The sequence below is a fragment of the Fusarium falciforme genome, chromosome 11 (assembly GCF_026873545.1).
Source record: "Fusarium falciforme chromosome 11, complete sequence".
NCBI classification, from domain to species: Eukaryota; Fungi; Ascomycota; class Sordariomycetes; order Hypocreales; family Nectriaceae; genus Fusarium; species Fusarium falciforme.
Window position 1 is genome coordinate 753,244 of NC_070554.1, and position 16,163 is coordinate 769,406.

At 50.7% G+C, this 16,163-nt stretch overlaps 6 protein-coding genes across 6 annotated transcripts; 3 read left to right on the forward strand and 3 right to left on the reverse strand.

The window, feature by feature from the left end:
• Window positions 1-370: 370 nt before the first annotated feature.
• Window positions 371-1,703, forward strand: NCS54_01314300 (PAP2-3 domain-containing protein; the record flags this gene model as incomplete). Its single annotated transcript, XM_053158352.1, has 3 exons — window positions 371-445; window positions 513-1,087; window positions 1,139-1,703. The coding sequence occupies 3 exons, from the start codon at window positions 371-373 to the stop codon at window positions 1,701-1,703; spliced, it is 1,215 nt and encodes a 404-aa protein (XP_053014327.1).
• A 2,835-nt stretch (window positions 1,704-4,538) lies between these two features.
• Window positions 4,539-5,794, reverse strand: NCS54_01314400 (Lactamase-B domain-containing protein; the record flags this gene model as incomplete). The annotated part of the gene is made up of 4 exons (XM_053158353.1): window positions 4,539-5,015; window positions 5,070-5,187; window positions 5,236-5,376; window positions 5,433-5,794. The coding sequence occupies 4 exons, from the start codon at window positions 5,792-5,794 to the stop codon at window positions 4,539-4,541; spliced, it is 1,098 nt and encodes a 365-aa protein (XP_053014328.1).
• An 848-nt stretch (window positions 5,795-6,642) lies between these two features.
• Window positions 6,643-9,603, reverse strand: NCS54_01314500 (Hypothetical protein; the record flags this gene model as incomplete). The annotated part of the gene is made up of 1 exon (XM_053158354.1): window positions 6,643-9,603. The coding sequence occupies one exon, from the start codon at window positions 9,601-9,603 to the stop codon at window positions 6,643-6,645; it is 2,961 nt and encodes a 986-aa protein (XP_053014329.1).
• A 798-nt stretch (window positions 9,604-10,401) lies between these two features.
• Window positions 10,402-11,091, forward strand: NCS54_01314600 (Zn(2)-C6 fungal-type domain-containing protein; the record flags this gene model as incomplete). Its single annotated transcript, XM_053158355.1, has 4 exons — window positions 10,402-10,442; window positions 10,496-10,674; window positions 10,725-10,794; window positions 11,013-11,091. The coding sequence occupies 4 exons, from the start codon at window positions 10,402-10,404 to the stop codon at window positions 11,089-11,091; spliced, it is 369 nt and encodes a 122-aa protein (XP_053014330.1).
• Window positions 11,092-13,257: 2,166 nt separating this feature from the next.
• On the reverse strand, window positions 13,258-14,226 carry NCS54_01314700 (PALP domain-containing protein; the record flags this gene model as incomplete). The annotated part of the gene is made up of 1 exon (XM_053158356.1): window positions 13,258-14,226. Exon 1 carries the CDS (start codon window positions 14,218-14,220, stop codon window positions 13,258-13,260), a length of 963 nt encoding a protein of 320 aa, XP_053014331.1. The 5' UTR covers window positions 14,221-14,226.
• A 956-nt stretch (window positions 14,227-15,182) lies between these two features.
• Window positions 15,183-15,635, forward strand: NCS54_01314800 (Hypothetical protein; the record flags this gene model as incomplete). The annotated part of the gene is made up of 2 exons (XM_053158357.1): window positions 15,183-15,494; window positions 15,558-15,635. 2 exons carry the CDS (start codon window positions 15,183-15,185, stop codon window positions 15,633-15,635), a joined length of 390 nt encoding a protein of 129 aa, XP_053014332.1.
• Window positions 15,636-16,163: the final 528 nt, after the last annotated feature.

Below are 16,163 nucleotides of genomic sequence, written 5' to 3' on the forward strand. Positions count from 1 at the left end.
ATCTCTGACCGGCCAGTGATTGGCGATGCCCATAATTTCAGGGGCTGACAAGGTCCACCTCGAGATGCGAATCAATCTCTTGTAATGACGCATCGCTTCACCACGTAATGAGAATCGCGTGTCACAGCCCCCAAACCAGGCTAGAGCTGGCTCTTGTCTTATCACCGGGGGGCCCGCTAAGCCCCCTAGCAAGCGACCGACGGGAGTGTCAAATCTGTTTGTTCTTGGGTGCCGGCCGATTCTTTTCTCTTTTCTTTCCCCGACCCGACTTGCATCCTTTTTAGTCGGCTGTTGGTTGAAGCTATTCGTCTGGTCTATCTTTTTTCTCCTTCCTATAGTCTAGACCGAATAACTCAACTCAACGCAAAGCATGGCGGAAAAGGCACCAGAGCATCCCGATGTTGGCCAGCCACAGTTTGCCTACCACGCCGTGGTGGAGCCTTTCGTACGTGTTTGTTCAGCCTTTACTTCGCGGCTCAATTGCTAACAGGGCACGTGTGCGTGCTGTGTAGATGATTGTCGGCATCATGGTTGCGTCTTGCTACTTCAATCGACTTCGGGGCTACTCAATCTCACCCTCAAACCAAGACGAGGGCCTTCTCGGCAACGCAAAGCTCGAGCCGCGTGACCAAGATGACCTCTTTGACGACTCGGATAGCTTCGATGAGGCTTCGCCCTCGCTGACGCCCGCAGCGGCCACGACGACCGAGACGCATCCTCCCAAGAAGCGATCATGCTGCGGCACCATCGTCCATACGCCCAATTCCTCGCGATACGCCAACTACCCCCACAGCCGCTTCATACAAAAGTTTCCCTTCTTGGTTGAGATGTTCTACTGGGCCATCAACCTGCTCTTCTACGTCAGCATCAAGGGTATCAGCGGCCTCATCTTTTCCACTGATGGAGTGTGGAAGATGGCTGAGAGCCACGGTATTGCTATTCTGAACTTTGAGCAAAATGGTCCCTTTAGCTTCTTGTTCCCGATGCGCGAGGTTGCTGTGCAAACCTTCTTCAGAGAAGGCCACCAAACCATGTTGACGATCCTGAATCGGGCCTACTCCCTCATCCATATTCCCGTTACTGTTAGGTACGTGGTAGCTGTGTCTCTGCTGAAAGAAGCCATTCTAACGCTCGATAGCTTCCTCGCCTGGTACTACTATGCCGCGCCAACCCACGCCCAGTTCGCCGCCGCCCGCCGCATGATGAGCCTTACCAATATTGTCAGCTTCTGCGTCTTTACAACATATCCTTGCATGCCTCCTCGTCTGCTGCCCGAGGAGTACGGCTTCTTCGACACGGTCCGTCACGAGGACGCCGAGTCCATCTACGCTACCAACCAGTTCTTCAACCAGCTGGCGGCGTTCCCCTCGCTGCACTTTGGCTACTCGTTCTGCATCGGCACCGTTCTCATGTACCACTCTGGCATTTTCCGCCGCCGCCTCGCTCCCCGCGAGAAGCGCATGTCCAAGGCCTGGCAGATCTTTTTTGCTGTTCTGAGCATCGTGTACCCGTTGTTTGTCCTGACAATCATTGTGGCAACAGCTAACCACTACTATCTTGATGCGCTGGCCGCCACGGGCGTTGTGGCCATTTCTTGGCTTTGCAACCGCTATCTTCTGTATCTGCTTCCCTTGGAGGATGTCTTCCTCTGGTGCGTCAAGCTGGAGAAGCCTGTTCCCACCACTGGCAACCGCCGAGGATAGCGGGTTTCGATTCAGACACGGCCTCCCTCACGAATATAGTTGGAGATACCTGTATCGAGGTATTTTATTTAATGTATAATGATGTATTACATCTACGGAGTACTGTTTTTAGACGGTGGAAATGGCCCAGACAAGACCGATACCCGAGTACAAGGACAGGATAGCTGGAGCGCAAGTCGAATCATAAAAAGCTTGACTGCGCTTGTTCAGATCAACGAATCATGCCCTTATGGAAGTCAATAGAATACACGCGAGCCAGTGGCCGCCTACGCCTGGCTGGACCTCAGAGTCTCTCACTGTGACAGTTGGCAAAGCCCAAGCCAAGCTGCAAGCCATGGCATCAGGTGGGCTGTGCTGGTCACTCGGCGACCCTGGATGGCAGCCCTGGTGTCGCATTGCACAACCCCCTCCACCACATGATCTTCTCTCCAGCGCCCGATACGCACTGATTGAGCATTGAGCATGAAGCATGGCGCCTCACGCCCCGAGCCGACATGGTGCATCGATCAAAGCTTGTTAAATTGCACCGGCGTGACCTGCCCGTGCCCGGCCGGAACCCCCGGAGTCTTGAAATTGTCCGACGGCGTTTGCTTCAAGTGCCGCGGGAACGGCGGAAATTGTGGTTCTTCTGGTGGATATTTATTTTGTTGCTGGGCTCATGGAGCCACTGTCGATCCATGAAACTAATCTCGATACTGGACTGAACCAAGAAGCTGTGGCTAGGCTGGCTGGCTGGCTGGGAGGGTTACAGTTTGTGGGAGCACGCAGTACCATAACGTCCAACGGCATCGACCATACTCTATGCGGAGCAAGGGAGAAGCGCCAGGGCTGCAGATACAACCCAGGAAGACGCTGTAGGCTTGAGTCTAGTATTGACCGCCATCGTGGTCGGTGCAGACTGTATTATCGCACTCGGCTGTCAGCAAAACTCACTCCTTCAGGGTCCAAAATTAGCCAATGAATCAGTTCCCGTTCCCGCGGCATCTTGTGCGTCGGACTCGGGAAACTCGTTGAGCCCGCATCCCGCCGGGAGTCGGTGAATAAATCCCCCCAAAATCTTACGTGCTGGTAGTTGGGGCCCTAAGCAGCTCCTGAGACCGCGACACTCATCTCCGATGAAGAGTCTTAACATGTGTCCATGCTGGAGATGTCGCTGCAAGACGTCTCTCAAGGCGGACAAAGTCTTCCGTTAGTTCAAGATTCAGCAGGAAATCAAGCACAAAATGACGCGACCCCACTGCAGGGAAAAGCAGCCAAGATCAGCCCTAGCCTCTACCTTCCAAGAGGGACAAGGATCTTCAAGCTGCCAAGGAACTGGGCACTGTCGATGAGAGGACGAGCCACTCGCCATCCAAACCGAGAGAACGAAAACTCTCAGAAGCTGTTGCGAGCTCGGTACACAACTTCAAAGCAGCCACTGTTACTGTATCTCAACCCCGTGTCAACGGAAGAGATGGTTGCCGGGGGAATGATTGGGATAGAGGGGTAACCAAAAGCTTGACGCGCGGCATGTGGGAGTGACAGGGCCCCTGGTAAGTGGCATCGGGAACACCAGGCTAAATTGGCGCTTCTTTAGGGCCATTCGGGATTGCTTGGCGGGAAGTTCCATGCCGAAGTGAGGCTCTTTACAAGCGCTCCTGTCGACGTCGATAGAGACAGAACTGTGGTCGTCGTAGTTTTATGCTCGCAGGTGGCTGTGACTGGCACAGGCGTACGCGTACTTCGACAGCGGTTTTCAATTGTTGTTAGGTGCAGCACCTGTTGAAGGCGCAGTTCTGGGCTGACGCGGCGATGACGCTCGAAGCAAAGGCTGCATGCTGAAGTCTACAGGTGTGGACTTGGGAGACACGATGTCGCTACTGTCGTCAAAGACATTTCGAAGCTGAAATGAGCGAGACAACTGGGAGATTCTACCTTTCGCTTGATCCTTGAAAGATCTGAATGTTCTGGATGTAGTGCTAAAGACTCGCATTGTTGACTTGGAAACCTCCCTGTTTCGCACTGTAGACTCTACAACAGCGACTCGGTCAACCTCGAGAGATGGTAGTGGCGAGGGGAAGAAGACCTTTTACATGTATGATCGTTGTGTTGAACGCTCAGAGCTACGGGGACTCTGGGCTGCGGCCACAAAAAGTAATGGAGGCCAAGTCTGACTTGGATTGCATCTGGAACTCGGTTGTCCTTTCCAATCAAGCGAAACTGAGGCTGAAGATATTGCGTGTTGCTCAATTACAGAGGAATGCCCGGAAAGCTGCGAAACTATAGCTTGAAAAGACTGGCAAGATCAACGAGGCAAAAGTGAAGAACGGGGTGTCAGGTCATTAACGAGTATTGACCTTCGAGTTCAACATGTCTGCGCAACCACTATCCCTGTTTAAAGAGCTATTCGACCAGTTGATTTATGTGTATGACATCTGCCATACGTTGCCCGTCTATTCGTCTTTGGCGTCTTGGATAGAGCCCCAACGAACCCATAATCAGATCTAGCTCGAGCACCACCAAGCCCACATTTGTAGCGTTGTAACCTATATGAGCGGCAGACGATTCCTGGTATTTGAAGTATCGTTACAGATAGTCGTTGACGCCTGATAAATTGGGTTCTGAGGCCGTACAGGCGCTCACGCTGCCACGAGAAAGCTGAAGCTCAATGAGGAACTACCCGTTCGCACAAAGGGGTTTCAAAAATGTTCTCTCGAACTAGTGCTGTGGCTCTATTATACATAAAAGGGGAATTTGGTAAATGTCGTATCCTTGTAGGCGTATAGCTTCATCCAAGCGACTCTAACTTCACGATCCAATCTATTCTCCATTCTCCTGCATGTGTTGTCCTGACTTCTACCCTGACTGGGCCTCCACGGCCCCGTGGAAGTCCTTCAAGAACCTCCACCTGCTCTTCTCCTTCCATCCATTTTCTTTCCAATCATTGACCTTGTCCGGGAAAAAATTGATCACATCCAGAAGAGTGCTATCGTGGGCAACGACCACGAACACATCGTCTCTTGCATCAAGCTCAATGACCTTGCCCACTGACTTTTCTGCCTCAGCCACGTTTCTATCTGGGGCTTCTGAGAGATTCTGGTAGAATGGTTTATCTCGAACCTGTTGTGGGTGGACTTTTACTAGCACTTCACCTGGGCAAATACTTCCAGGCAGGAAGGGCGGGTTAGAAAACGGGGATGGTGAGATATTTTCAGGTAGAGGTAGATATTGTGAAGGCCGGAAAGAGCCACAGTGATGGGCTGTATCAGCACCCATGAGAACAAAGGTCGAAGGTGTAGTTCGAGCCAGCGCGGCCATATGACCGACGGTATGCTAGAAAGCACTGTTAGCTCGCCAGTACTTCAGTATATTGGTTGGCTTTCTTACACCGGGAGAATCGAGAAGAAAAAAACTTCCATCCTGAAAGTAGTCGACGGCACGGATGTCTCCAATCTTTGTGGCGCCTGAATGAGAGTTAAAGTCGATCTCGTGAAGTTCACGCCCCCTGTTTCGCATCAGCAACTGTGCCAGAAATACCAACTCGTCTACGTACTTGTAATCCGTCTCGAGAATTAATCCTTCAGGGTTTGCAGGATAACCGGGCAATAGAACGTCTTTAAACCCTGGGCCAACAACCAGAGAAGTCGTGGGGGGGAATGTTGAGGGGTCTCCAGAATGGTCAAGATGCCAATGGCTGAGGAGCACAGGTGTAAGTTGTCTTTCAGTTTGCAGGCAAAAAACTCAACATACCTCCAGATGATGGCTTTGATGTCGTTCAAGTCAATGGAAGCTTCTTTCAAAACCGAGGCAACATCAGTATCAACGGTTACAGAAGCTCCCGACTTCTCTGACTCTGCGACAAAAGACTGGATGACGGCTGGTGGGGAAGCACCAATGTCCTTGCGAAGCCCTAAGTCGAAGATGAGCTTCTGGCCGGATGAATGCTCGATCAAGAATGAGTATGCAGGGCACTCCAAGAAATCGTGACTTGGAACATGGTCCTTTACAAAGGTTGTCATTGGTATACGCAGCCGCGCAGTGCTGTCAATGACTCTGACATCCACCACGTTGGTTGAGGAGGGAAGTTCGAAGCTAGGAAGAGAGGCTGCCATGATGAGGAGAGATCTCGGATGTGCTGATATGTTTGTGATTGTGTCTTTAGTGGGATGTGTTTTATTAGGCGAGCAACCATTTATACACAACGTGTTACTCTTCCTGGCTGTTTAAGGTGATGCTATTCCTCCGCGTTGCAAGCCACCGCCCACTTTTTCGAAGCCATTCCCGCAGAGTTGGTCCGGTGATCAGGTACAATGGCTTAGATAGTGCCACGCGGGAAGCACAACATAGGCACTAACAGAATCTAAGTCCCAGAGATCTTATTCCTCCGGTCCGTCCCTTGGCAGGCCAGGGTCTCCCCTGTCAAGGCCACAATCTTTTTATGACACGAGAACAGCTAGAGTCATTCTGCTGGAACTACATGTTGTCTGATGATGCTGAGTGGGCTCTTGTTAGGATCAAACACGTAACTAGGCCGATGATGGAGTGGTAGTGAATCATCCACGGTCAGATGATGGGCAAGGTATGCTAACACTGCCCATTAGCTTCGAGGTTTATGGAGACAATTGTTCGACAATACGCTTGGCTAAGTTTGGGTTTATATTATCTCCGCTGACTAATTTCGCCTCCAGATTGATGATACCCAATGGCTGGTAGTAAGTAGAGGAGCCGGGCCCTGGAATATTTGAAACCCGGGGCACGCTTGGTAGGAAAGTGCGGCGAGATTGAAAGCATGGCCGTTTTGTGCAGACTGCATCTGACTGAGGTAGTAAGCATTCCGATTACATAGTTGTAAATGGCTGAGATCATGAACCACTCAAGGTCTCCGTGGCAATAGGACTCAGTTTAACTCAAGAATACCAAGTATTGACGTAATGGCAGAATGGAAAATGCGGCTGAGATTTCAGGCGTCCTCCCACTGGTAGATGATATGTCGCTCCCCCAATGCCGCCTTGAGGACCAATAGCAAGTCGTCAATCGAGGTCAGGAACTTCAGATACAGAGTTACCGCCACGCAATATCGTCGGTGGTTCTCGTCCTTCACTAGTGTCGTGGTCAAGATGGCATCACCGCCCTGGGCGAGGTACGACTCGATGGCCCGGCGGACGAGAGGTGCAGGCAGCCTCTCTGGCAGAGGGGAACCCGTCCTGAAAGCCTGCTCAATAATGCCAAGCACGGCCATGATGTCTCCAATGGAACGGTCATCGAGGATACCGGCCGTGCGAACGAGTCGTTCCTGTAGTTCCTTTGGGAGAGAGCCCGCCAACTTGAGAAGACTTCCAAGAGCCTGATTCATGTACTGACACTGCTCTTGTGCTTGTACGAGGACTTGTTGATTGAATGGTCCGAAGCTGAGCTCGCCCTTGAGAAGGCCAATCGAAGCACTGAGCGACATAAGGACCTCTGATACCTCGATAGATACCTCCTCCGCTACCGTGCTGAGTGCTGGGTTTTGATCCGCTCGACCCCAGTGAGAGATGAGGAGGGCGTAGTGATCAGAAAGCGTTCGGACAGAGTTTGCGAGTGTCTTGCAGACATGAGTCGTAGCCGAGGGAGGACTCGGAAAAAGCTGCACAATGAATGCGGCAGCGAATCCAATCAAGACGGTAACTAGCCGTTTCCAGAATGCAACTTCACCCTTGCCTGGAAGTCCATATTGTTGAATGTGGTCATGATCCCAGCTGAAACCAACGACGAGGGCAAAGGTGGCTCCAGCCATGATGCTCGCCTGGGCGTACGCTGGGGGTAGAAAGATTCGCCACCACATTAGTGGAACAAGCATCACAGCTGTGATGGCCCCCATACCATAGGGATTCCCTGGGCCATGGCCTGATCCGATATACCATGCTACCATGCCCATTACGCCGCCAAGGACTGTCCCTAGTGTCCGCGCAACTAGGGAGAAGGTGAAGTCTGCCAGATACACAACTAGACATGTCTGAGCGCTGATGACGGCCCAGATGCCCTTTTCTCGATAAAAGAAGCCCGCGGTGCGAGGAAGCGATGCGGGAATGGACGTTGCAATGGTCACAATAACCATCCGAAATGCGAACATGCCAGCGGGGTTTGTGAGCCATCCGTAAGTTGCAATTAGCACACGGCTCAAAGGGTTTCTGCGAGAGGACAAGCCTTGGTACACTCGGCTAATCTCCAGGCGTCTTCGAGCCTCCTTTGTCTGGTCATCGAACACAGCGGAGTCCTTGGTCAAGTCAGGGTCGTCCTCGTTTGATGTGCCAGAGACTGGAATGGTAAGCCGCCCGTTGAATAACCAGGAAATGGCATATTGAAAACGATAAGGGATCCAGATGCGATGAGTGGTTCGTATCTGCGACAGTTGGAGAATGTAGTCAAGGAGCTTCTCTGTTGCTTCTGCCATGTTCAAAATCCGCTCCTCAACCACCATGGAAATGACGATACCGGGAAGAAACAGATTATCGGTGCCTTCGATATGCTTAAGTCGGCCATTCTCGTCAAACAGCTCGGCATGAGTTTCAAGGACGCCTTTTGTGGTGTTGACAATGCAGGTTTGCCTTACAGCACGGGAGGTGGCGAGAGTGTCTTGCATATGGCGTGCCAACTCGTCAAATTGAGACTGAGAGGGTTTTCCAAACCATCGGCATGAGTTAACAGTATGAATGTAGTCGCTGGCGAGCTTGATAGCCTCGGAGCCTGTTTGTAGCACTTCAGAGGTGGTCTGTTCCAGTGTCGTCCTTGTTCGGGAGCGTATGGCGGCGGTCTCGGGTGTTTGAAGGGCCTCCATCAGGTTGGCGCTCTCAAACCTGTGTCGTTGACCAATTTCATACCCTTCTTTCTCTATAGCTCGCCCGCCGCCCTTGTCGTGACGTGCTACCGAGTGTTCTTCCTGCTTTTGAGCTGCCCGTATCCTGGCGATGTGGAAGTCGATCAAATACAGGCTCGCAAACATGACCTCTCGAACACGCCCCTGCAAGCCATGAACATCGTCTGAATTCCATCTTCCACGAGAGAAGTCAAGAGGGAGAAAGGCGAGAGATGGTTGTATGGCTTTGAAAACGGCAATCATGTTGGCTCGGGTTGCTCTTAGCTCAGCCAGGGAAACGTGTTGATCGGCTAGACGTTTGCGCGTCGAGTCCAACGCCTTATCCGTCATGCGTACCAGCTTCTCTACCTGACCCAGCACCACGTATGATGTTGACTGGGGGAAGAATAGAACGCAGCATGCTGCACCAAGTCCAGCGCCGACAGCACCCGGCTTCACTATAACCGAGGCCAAACTGCCCAGGAAACTTGGAACCGTTGGGCCCACGAGTATGAAGATGTCGGTAACAATGGTGCCAAAGATCTGCATGACAATGAGCTTGGGGTTTGAGCACCTCAACCGTGCCAGGACGTAGATGAAGAAGCAGCCCATGACGTAGAAAACTACTACTACACGTGCGTCGATCAGAAAGCCTTTGTGAACCAGCTTCTGTGCCTCCCATACCACGCTCTGACCAGATATCTTGGCCGCTGCAGCAGCTTGTTCCTGCAACGCGGCAAGCCTGGCATGTATGGTGATGTAGGGTCTCGCTGCAAACGCGGCCTTCATCGTGAGAAGACCCCAAGCCCAGGCAAGACACATGCCGAATAATAGCGAGAGGGCAGCTAGCAGGTAGACGAACAAGATGCTAGCCGGCGGAACAATGAACAAGAGAATGGCGGCAAGGAATGAGGCTAGGCCGATGCTCTGGAGTGCTGGGTCAATGAAGATAAGAAGCATTGAAATCCACACCGCGGCCCAGCAGCGGAGGAAGATTTTGAGGTCATGGAGGTTGAAATGGTCCAGCCACTTGGGAAGTTGTCGCCGCCGAGGCTGTTTGAGCGGTTCCTCTTGAGAATCCATCATTGTTCATGCTGCTCACACGTTCCGGGGGGATCGTCACAAGGGAAGTAAGTCGTGGTCGGTCAGCACCATCATCGTATTTATTGGGGGGTCCAATATTTATTAATATCGGGGCTGGTGCCGGTGGCTATGACGTCTTTGTGCTCACAATTCCACCGATGCAAACCTTGATGCGTGTCTAGTTCCACTGCTAGCAGGGTCCATGCAGCCCACTACGAGAGTTAGTTGATTGTGAAGTGTCCTTGTCTTATTGACTTGAAACATGCTGATGATGCGGTGAGGGCGACACCAGCCTCGATAATTATTTGTGAAGGCCGTGTCTCGCCATCTGAGAGAAAGTTCGAGGCACACCTATCAATGCTGGAAATAGGCTTTCGCGATAGCGTCAACGGGTCCTGGTCCTGGTGTCAACCCTGAATAGATGTGGGAACAGTCGTCATGGCTCCATATCTTGGCCATGGACACCTTGGTTAAGTGTGTAGTGGTGTGTATATCTAGTATTTCACACAAATTGACTATTTGGCTACAGAATTAGGCTAATCCTAATCTTTAATTACCTTCGAACCTAGGTTACCTATGTAAAATAAACAAGGAACAATAATGAAGATTTCTTGTGCAGGCCGGCCCAGAACAGTGGCTGACTCGTGCGGGCTGTGGCCTCAGGCACCCATCAAGACCATTCAGGTAAAGTGTGAGACTGGCCATTCCCAAATCATCTCCAACAAATTTCCCGCAGGGTGGTCAATCAGACAAGAGAAAAGAGCGGTACAGCCGGCTTAAGAGGAGATAATAATTGTAACCATGCCTCCTCGATCACAGCCACGTGCTATGACCTTCACCGGGTATGTTGATGTGCTCACGTTACGTCTTCGAGTACTGATATTCAGCTTGGTAGCTGCTGGACATGCAAGAGAAGAAAAGTCCGATGTGATCTTCGACCAACAGCGTGCAGAAACTGTGAAAAAAGGGGGATAGTCTGTGAAGGCTATGGAATCAGGTTACAATGGGTTTCAGACTCGCTAGGACAGGCGGAGTCGAGAACTGGCCTTCAAGGGCGCCGTAGCCTTCGACTTGGTATGCACCATCACTGACACTCCGGCTCCTTCACTGACCCATTTTCGTAGACCAGACTTGCAATCTGTATGAATCAGCAACCATCGACAACTTTCTCTCGGCTGTTGACCACGAGACTGAGTCAGGGCTATCATCTCAACAAGGTCCCTTCTCCGCGTTCCCAGCCAAACCAACAGCCACGCCTGGAATGGATGCGTCTACTACGCAACCAGAGACTTTTCCCGCGCCCATAGTCCCAATGGAATCTGATTTTCAAGATGAAGTTCAAGGACAGCAGTGGATAGCCCAAAGGGCCTCTTCTCTTGAACTACAGTTTCCTGGTACTGAATCGACTCCAGACACAATGCAGTGGTGGCCATTCGACTCCGACCTCCCATCCTCCTCCTCAGGGTTGAAGCTCGACAACTCACCAAGTGATATAAGCCCTTTCAGTTGCTTCCTACTAGTCGAGGAATCAAGTGACCAGCAAGCCTCTTTTGACCCTGATCATGTCGAAAGAAACCACCAACTAACGCCAACATCAGGTGCAGTATTGAACTTGACCAAAATCGACACACACTTACCAAAACACATCTCGATAACGCTGTTTGGGAACGCAGAGGTCGATTCGTTGATGAACCATTACAATTTACACGTGGCAGATCTTCTCCAACCGATAGATCATTCTGGGAACCCCTTCCGAACCTTGTATCTGTCCACGGCGCTTGAAGGAGTCTCATATCGTGCATGGGATACGGAAACACCGACAGCAAAAGTCTACTCTGCTCTTTCTCATTCTCTGGTAGCCGCTTCAGCTTTTCACCGATGGAATTGCGACCAACTGCAACCCAGTTATCAAGAAATGGGTGTCAAGCATCGATACTACGCCATCCAAGCACTGCAGTGTGCCATTCAACAGGCAGCTCCTGCTGCGAATTATAAGATTTTGATGGTTGCAGTGCTATCTCTCATCACTATAGGAGTCAGTCCAGGCCTAGGTTAAGACAATTGGATGAGCCCTGCTAATGCAGCACAGGTACTGTCGGGAGAGGGCGACGACTTTCGCTTTCATCTTAATGCTGCAGCCCAGCTACGTAGTCTACGCAGTCGATGGAAGATCATGAGCCGTCAATCGAGACAGCTTAATGAGATTGGGGCCTTTCTAGCATTGTTGGCTCGCACGCTCACCTTCCAAACCTCCACATCACCTTGGCCCATCTGTGATGCCCAGTCCACCGCAGAGGACAGCACCATTATAGAGCGGAGTGGCAGCTATGAGTACTTGTACGGTGTCACGCCTGATATAGCCATGTTGATCTACCAAACATGTCAATTGGCCGAGCATCTGGCACGATTCCACGAAAAAGGAGAATCCATGCCGGATGACTTTCTGGAGAAGTGTGAACAGGTTGGAAACAGGCTCCAGGCCTGGCGGTTCAACTCTGAGAAGATATCATCAATCCCACGGGGCGATGAATTGAGGTTCACGATTCTGATGCACCAAGCCAAAGCCTGGCACAGCGCAGCGCTCATCTATTATTACACTCGCATCCAGGATTGCTCACCTGAGGATCTCGTCCAAGAGGTCGAATGTGTGGCGGAGCATATGCAAACAACTGAAGATGTAAAGCTGGCATTCGACACTGCATATGAAGAGCCAAAAATGGCGCCCCTCACTTGGCCGGCGTTGATTGCTTCTTGCAACGCTATGAGATCCAGGCGTGAGGTTTGGCGAAGGTGGTGGGCACGCATGCAATTGTACAGGATCGCCAATATTGATAAGCAATGGAGCATAGTGCAACAGATCTGGGAGATAGTGGACGGTCGAGAAGAGAAAGGAGAAGGGTCTGTTACTTGGACCCAAGCTTTTGATAGCATCGGGATACATGTATTGCCAACCTAGTTGGTGTTTGACGAGATCTTTCTCCGAGACCAATGGGAGAATTGTTGAAATTGTGCATTGACTTATTGGTTTCAGAGATACCAAGGTAGCCAGTCAAGCAGATTTCAAGTTGCTATTATAACACTGTTTAATCAATCGTTGCCTGAAATTTGATCATCTTGTAGGTGCCTCAAGGGCCGCCGCCTCGCTTCTCCCATATATACCCAAGCAGGTTGCAGCGAAGCAGCAGGAACACGTCCTTCAGCACAATGACACCACCAAATCCAATGCGGCATAAATTCTTAGCTCTGAGATGGAAAATCTATTCTGACAAGAGGCATTCAACTGCGAGGTAACTCTGCTGACCCTCCTTTGTCAGAGAAATAGACTCTCCAGGCAAGAGACTCCGAGGTTTTCTCCACACCAACCACACTAAAGAGGGTATCACGCCGCCAAGTGGGCTACACACTGCATTGCATGCACAAGATGGCTCCATGATGACAGTCATATTCACACCCTTCCAGAAGATCAAGCGGACAATAATACTCTGCAATTTCGACGCAGAAGGGTGAGCTAGAAATATCATGGAAGAAATGTCTGGTCTACAACATCGAGACATTGAAGGTATGGCGGATGCGACCATCATCTATTATCTATACCACCTAATGAATTCCTTTCTCCAAAACCGTGCTTGCCATCATTTCCCCACCAAACCGATATTCTTAAGAGTCATAGATCACCTTTGATACAACACCTTGATCAAAATTGCCGCCGCACAGAAGAACAACACTGGTCTTCCCCGCCATGTCCTTGGCAACCTTATTGAAGCCCGCAAGGGCTAGAGCGGCAGAACCTTCAACAATCATGTTCTCTTCAAAAGCAAGAGCCTTCAGGCCCGCAATAATATCTTCTTCGTTGCACTCGATAACGTGGTCTACCACCGAGCTTGCTAGCGGCAGAGTGATGGTGTCTTCGTCGATACCCCCTGCTACCGCCTCAGCGAGGGTGGGCAGGTGTTCCGTCTCAACTACTCGACCAGCACTCATGGAAGCAGCCAATGCCATCGAGTTGATGGCAGCAATGCCGTATACTTTGGTCTGAGGGCTGAAGGCTTTGATGACAGACCCAATGCCACTAATCAATCCGCCGCCACCCATGGAGATGAAGACACAGTCTACCTTGTCGCACTGCTCAAGGATCTCAAGTCCAATGGTGCCCTGGCCAGAAACGATGTCGCTGTCGTTATAGGGCGAGATGTATGTGTATGTTCCAGAAGCAGCCAACTGCTGTGCGTGCTGCTCAGCCAGACCTGTCTCAGCACCGTGCAAGATCACATCAACGCCGTATGATTTGATCTTTTCAAGCTTTGCAGGAACCACCGTCTCTGGCAGCACAACAGTGAGCTTCTTTGAAAGGGCTTGAGATGCCAAGGCGGCACCGATCCCATGGTTGCCAGAGGATGCTGTTATGAGCGGCCCTTGTCCAGTATGGGCTGACATCTTGGACATGGCGCCCCGAAGCTTGAAGGATCCGGTAAGCTGAAAGTTCTCCGCCTTGAAGAGAACCTTTGCGCCATGGTCTTGCCCCGTCTTCCTCGCTGGAATGAGGGGCGTTTCGTAGATATGATGGCGGATGCGATTCCGAGCTTGAACAGCAAGAGCGGCGATTTCATAGAAATTCGACATGGTGGACTTCTGAATAGAGAATATATGTTGAAGGGAGATAAATCGGAAGGTTGGTCAGGGTGGCCTGGTGTTTTTAAACCTTGGTCTTAACATACCTCAATTTGGTGCTTACTGATAACTAGCTGGGCCCGAAGGGGTGAATGTAGTCTTGAATGGCTCAGGGCCTGCATCCGAGATACTGCCTCCAAATACTTCCAGTCCTTTCTGCTCGTTCATTGAGCTATATTTTACTAACTTCCAGAGTAGATTCATCTCACTTCTTGGATTGTATCCTATAATTACTTCATGGTGTTTCGCTGCCACGATTGAAGGCTTCCGAGTCATTTGCTCGTGCTCCAGGCTCCTACAGTGTCCCGGAACGAACGTAGGGGCTGGCCAACAAGTTCTTTTTCTCACAACTCTATGATGTCCGGCTGCTTCTCCTACCATGCTCTAAGTTAATGCGTGAGTAAACGTTGCCTTTCCCCTCATCGCTGAGTAGAGGTTACAAGCATATCTACTCTATCCCTCAAACCCCTCACCCTTGTAGAGCAAGGCGGAAAGATACGTAAACATGGTCAAACTGACTCACCAATTGGCTCATTGTTCAAGTGACTCCGAGTTATTGTTCCACATGCAAGCGAAACGTTGCGGCTCCTGTGGGTCAGATCTCGGAGTCTCTTGCTCTACCAGTCCCGAGTGCGGGCATCGGCTCTAAATGGCCCATCCACTCTATGAAGTATAAGCCAATTATGAAGTAAAATGAAAGGCAATATTAGCAATGGGTCACGGAGGATGCACATCTCCAGGAATAGAAGGGTAGAACATAGTGTCAAATTGGCAGCAGGCCCATCTGGTCCAGATAACAGGTGATCACCGCTAGCTGAGTTCTTCGTGTATATTTACTCACTACCCAGTTCCCTGTTATCTACTCATATCGAAAACTTTCCTTGGTTTATCTTCTTTCCCTTAAATTGCGCACCATGTCGTATCGAGAGCCTGTTGTTACTTCTGCGGCTTGCGCACCCCTTCCCCAATTCTCCCAAGCCGTCAAGTTCAACGGAATGGTGTACTGCAGTGGCACCATCGGAATTGACCCAGCAACTGATGAACTCGTCTCAGGGACGGTAACGGATCGCGCACGCATGGCCCTTAAGAACCTTCAGGCTGTACTTGAGGCCGCTGGGAGTGGGATGGATCGCGTGGTGAAGGCAAATATCTTTTTGGCCAACATGAAGGATTTCGATGCCGTCAATATTGCCTGGGATGAGTTCTTCCCCAAAGACCCCAAGCCCGTGAGTTTGGTCAACATTATCCAGCTCTTGGACTGAGTCCAGACTGACAACCGCTTTCCTTAGTGTCGGACTTGTGTGGCTGTCCACCAACTTCCATTGGATACCGATGTTGAGATTGAAATGACATCGAGCTATGACTAGAGGGTGCAAACTAGCATTGTGTCTATGAAATCGGGTTTCAGATCAGGAGAGATCATTGCCACCGAACCGCTGTCCCCTCAACAGCATTGTGAAGGCCATCGAGCCAATGTCTGGCAGGGGTTTGGTCATCAAAAACGGGAATAGATCTGGATTCATGAATTGTATTGTGCAGAAGTTCAATCTACAGACAACTGAGACTCTACTTATCCTTCGTGCCCTTCCGGTGCTGCCTCAAATCTCTGGCTCCGTGCTTGTAGCAAGGTCAATCAGAACAGGGTTCGCTTTGTCTCGACCGACAGCCAGCATATAGATGCGCTTTGAAGAACATGTTGGCTATTTTATATTCGCAAATTTAGGTGAGCGTGTGCCGCTTCTGCACGCCGAATAGAGTTATCGACCAAGAAGGTGGAAGCAATAGCAGCAGCTGATAGCAGAACTAAACAATTTATTGAGTGCTATTGAATGCCTTTTAACATAAGGGACTCTTCCTGGTGGATAAAAAATCTCTAATCAAATTAAAAGTCCCCT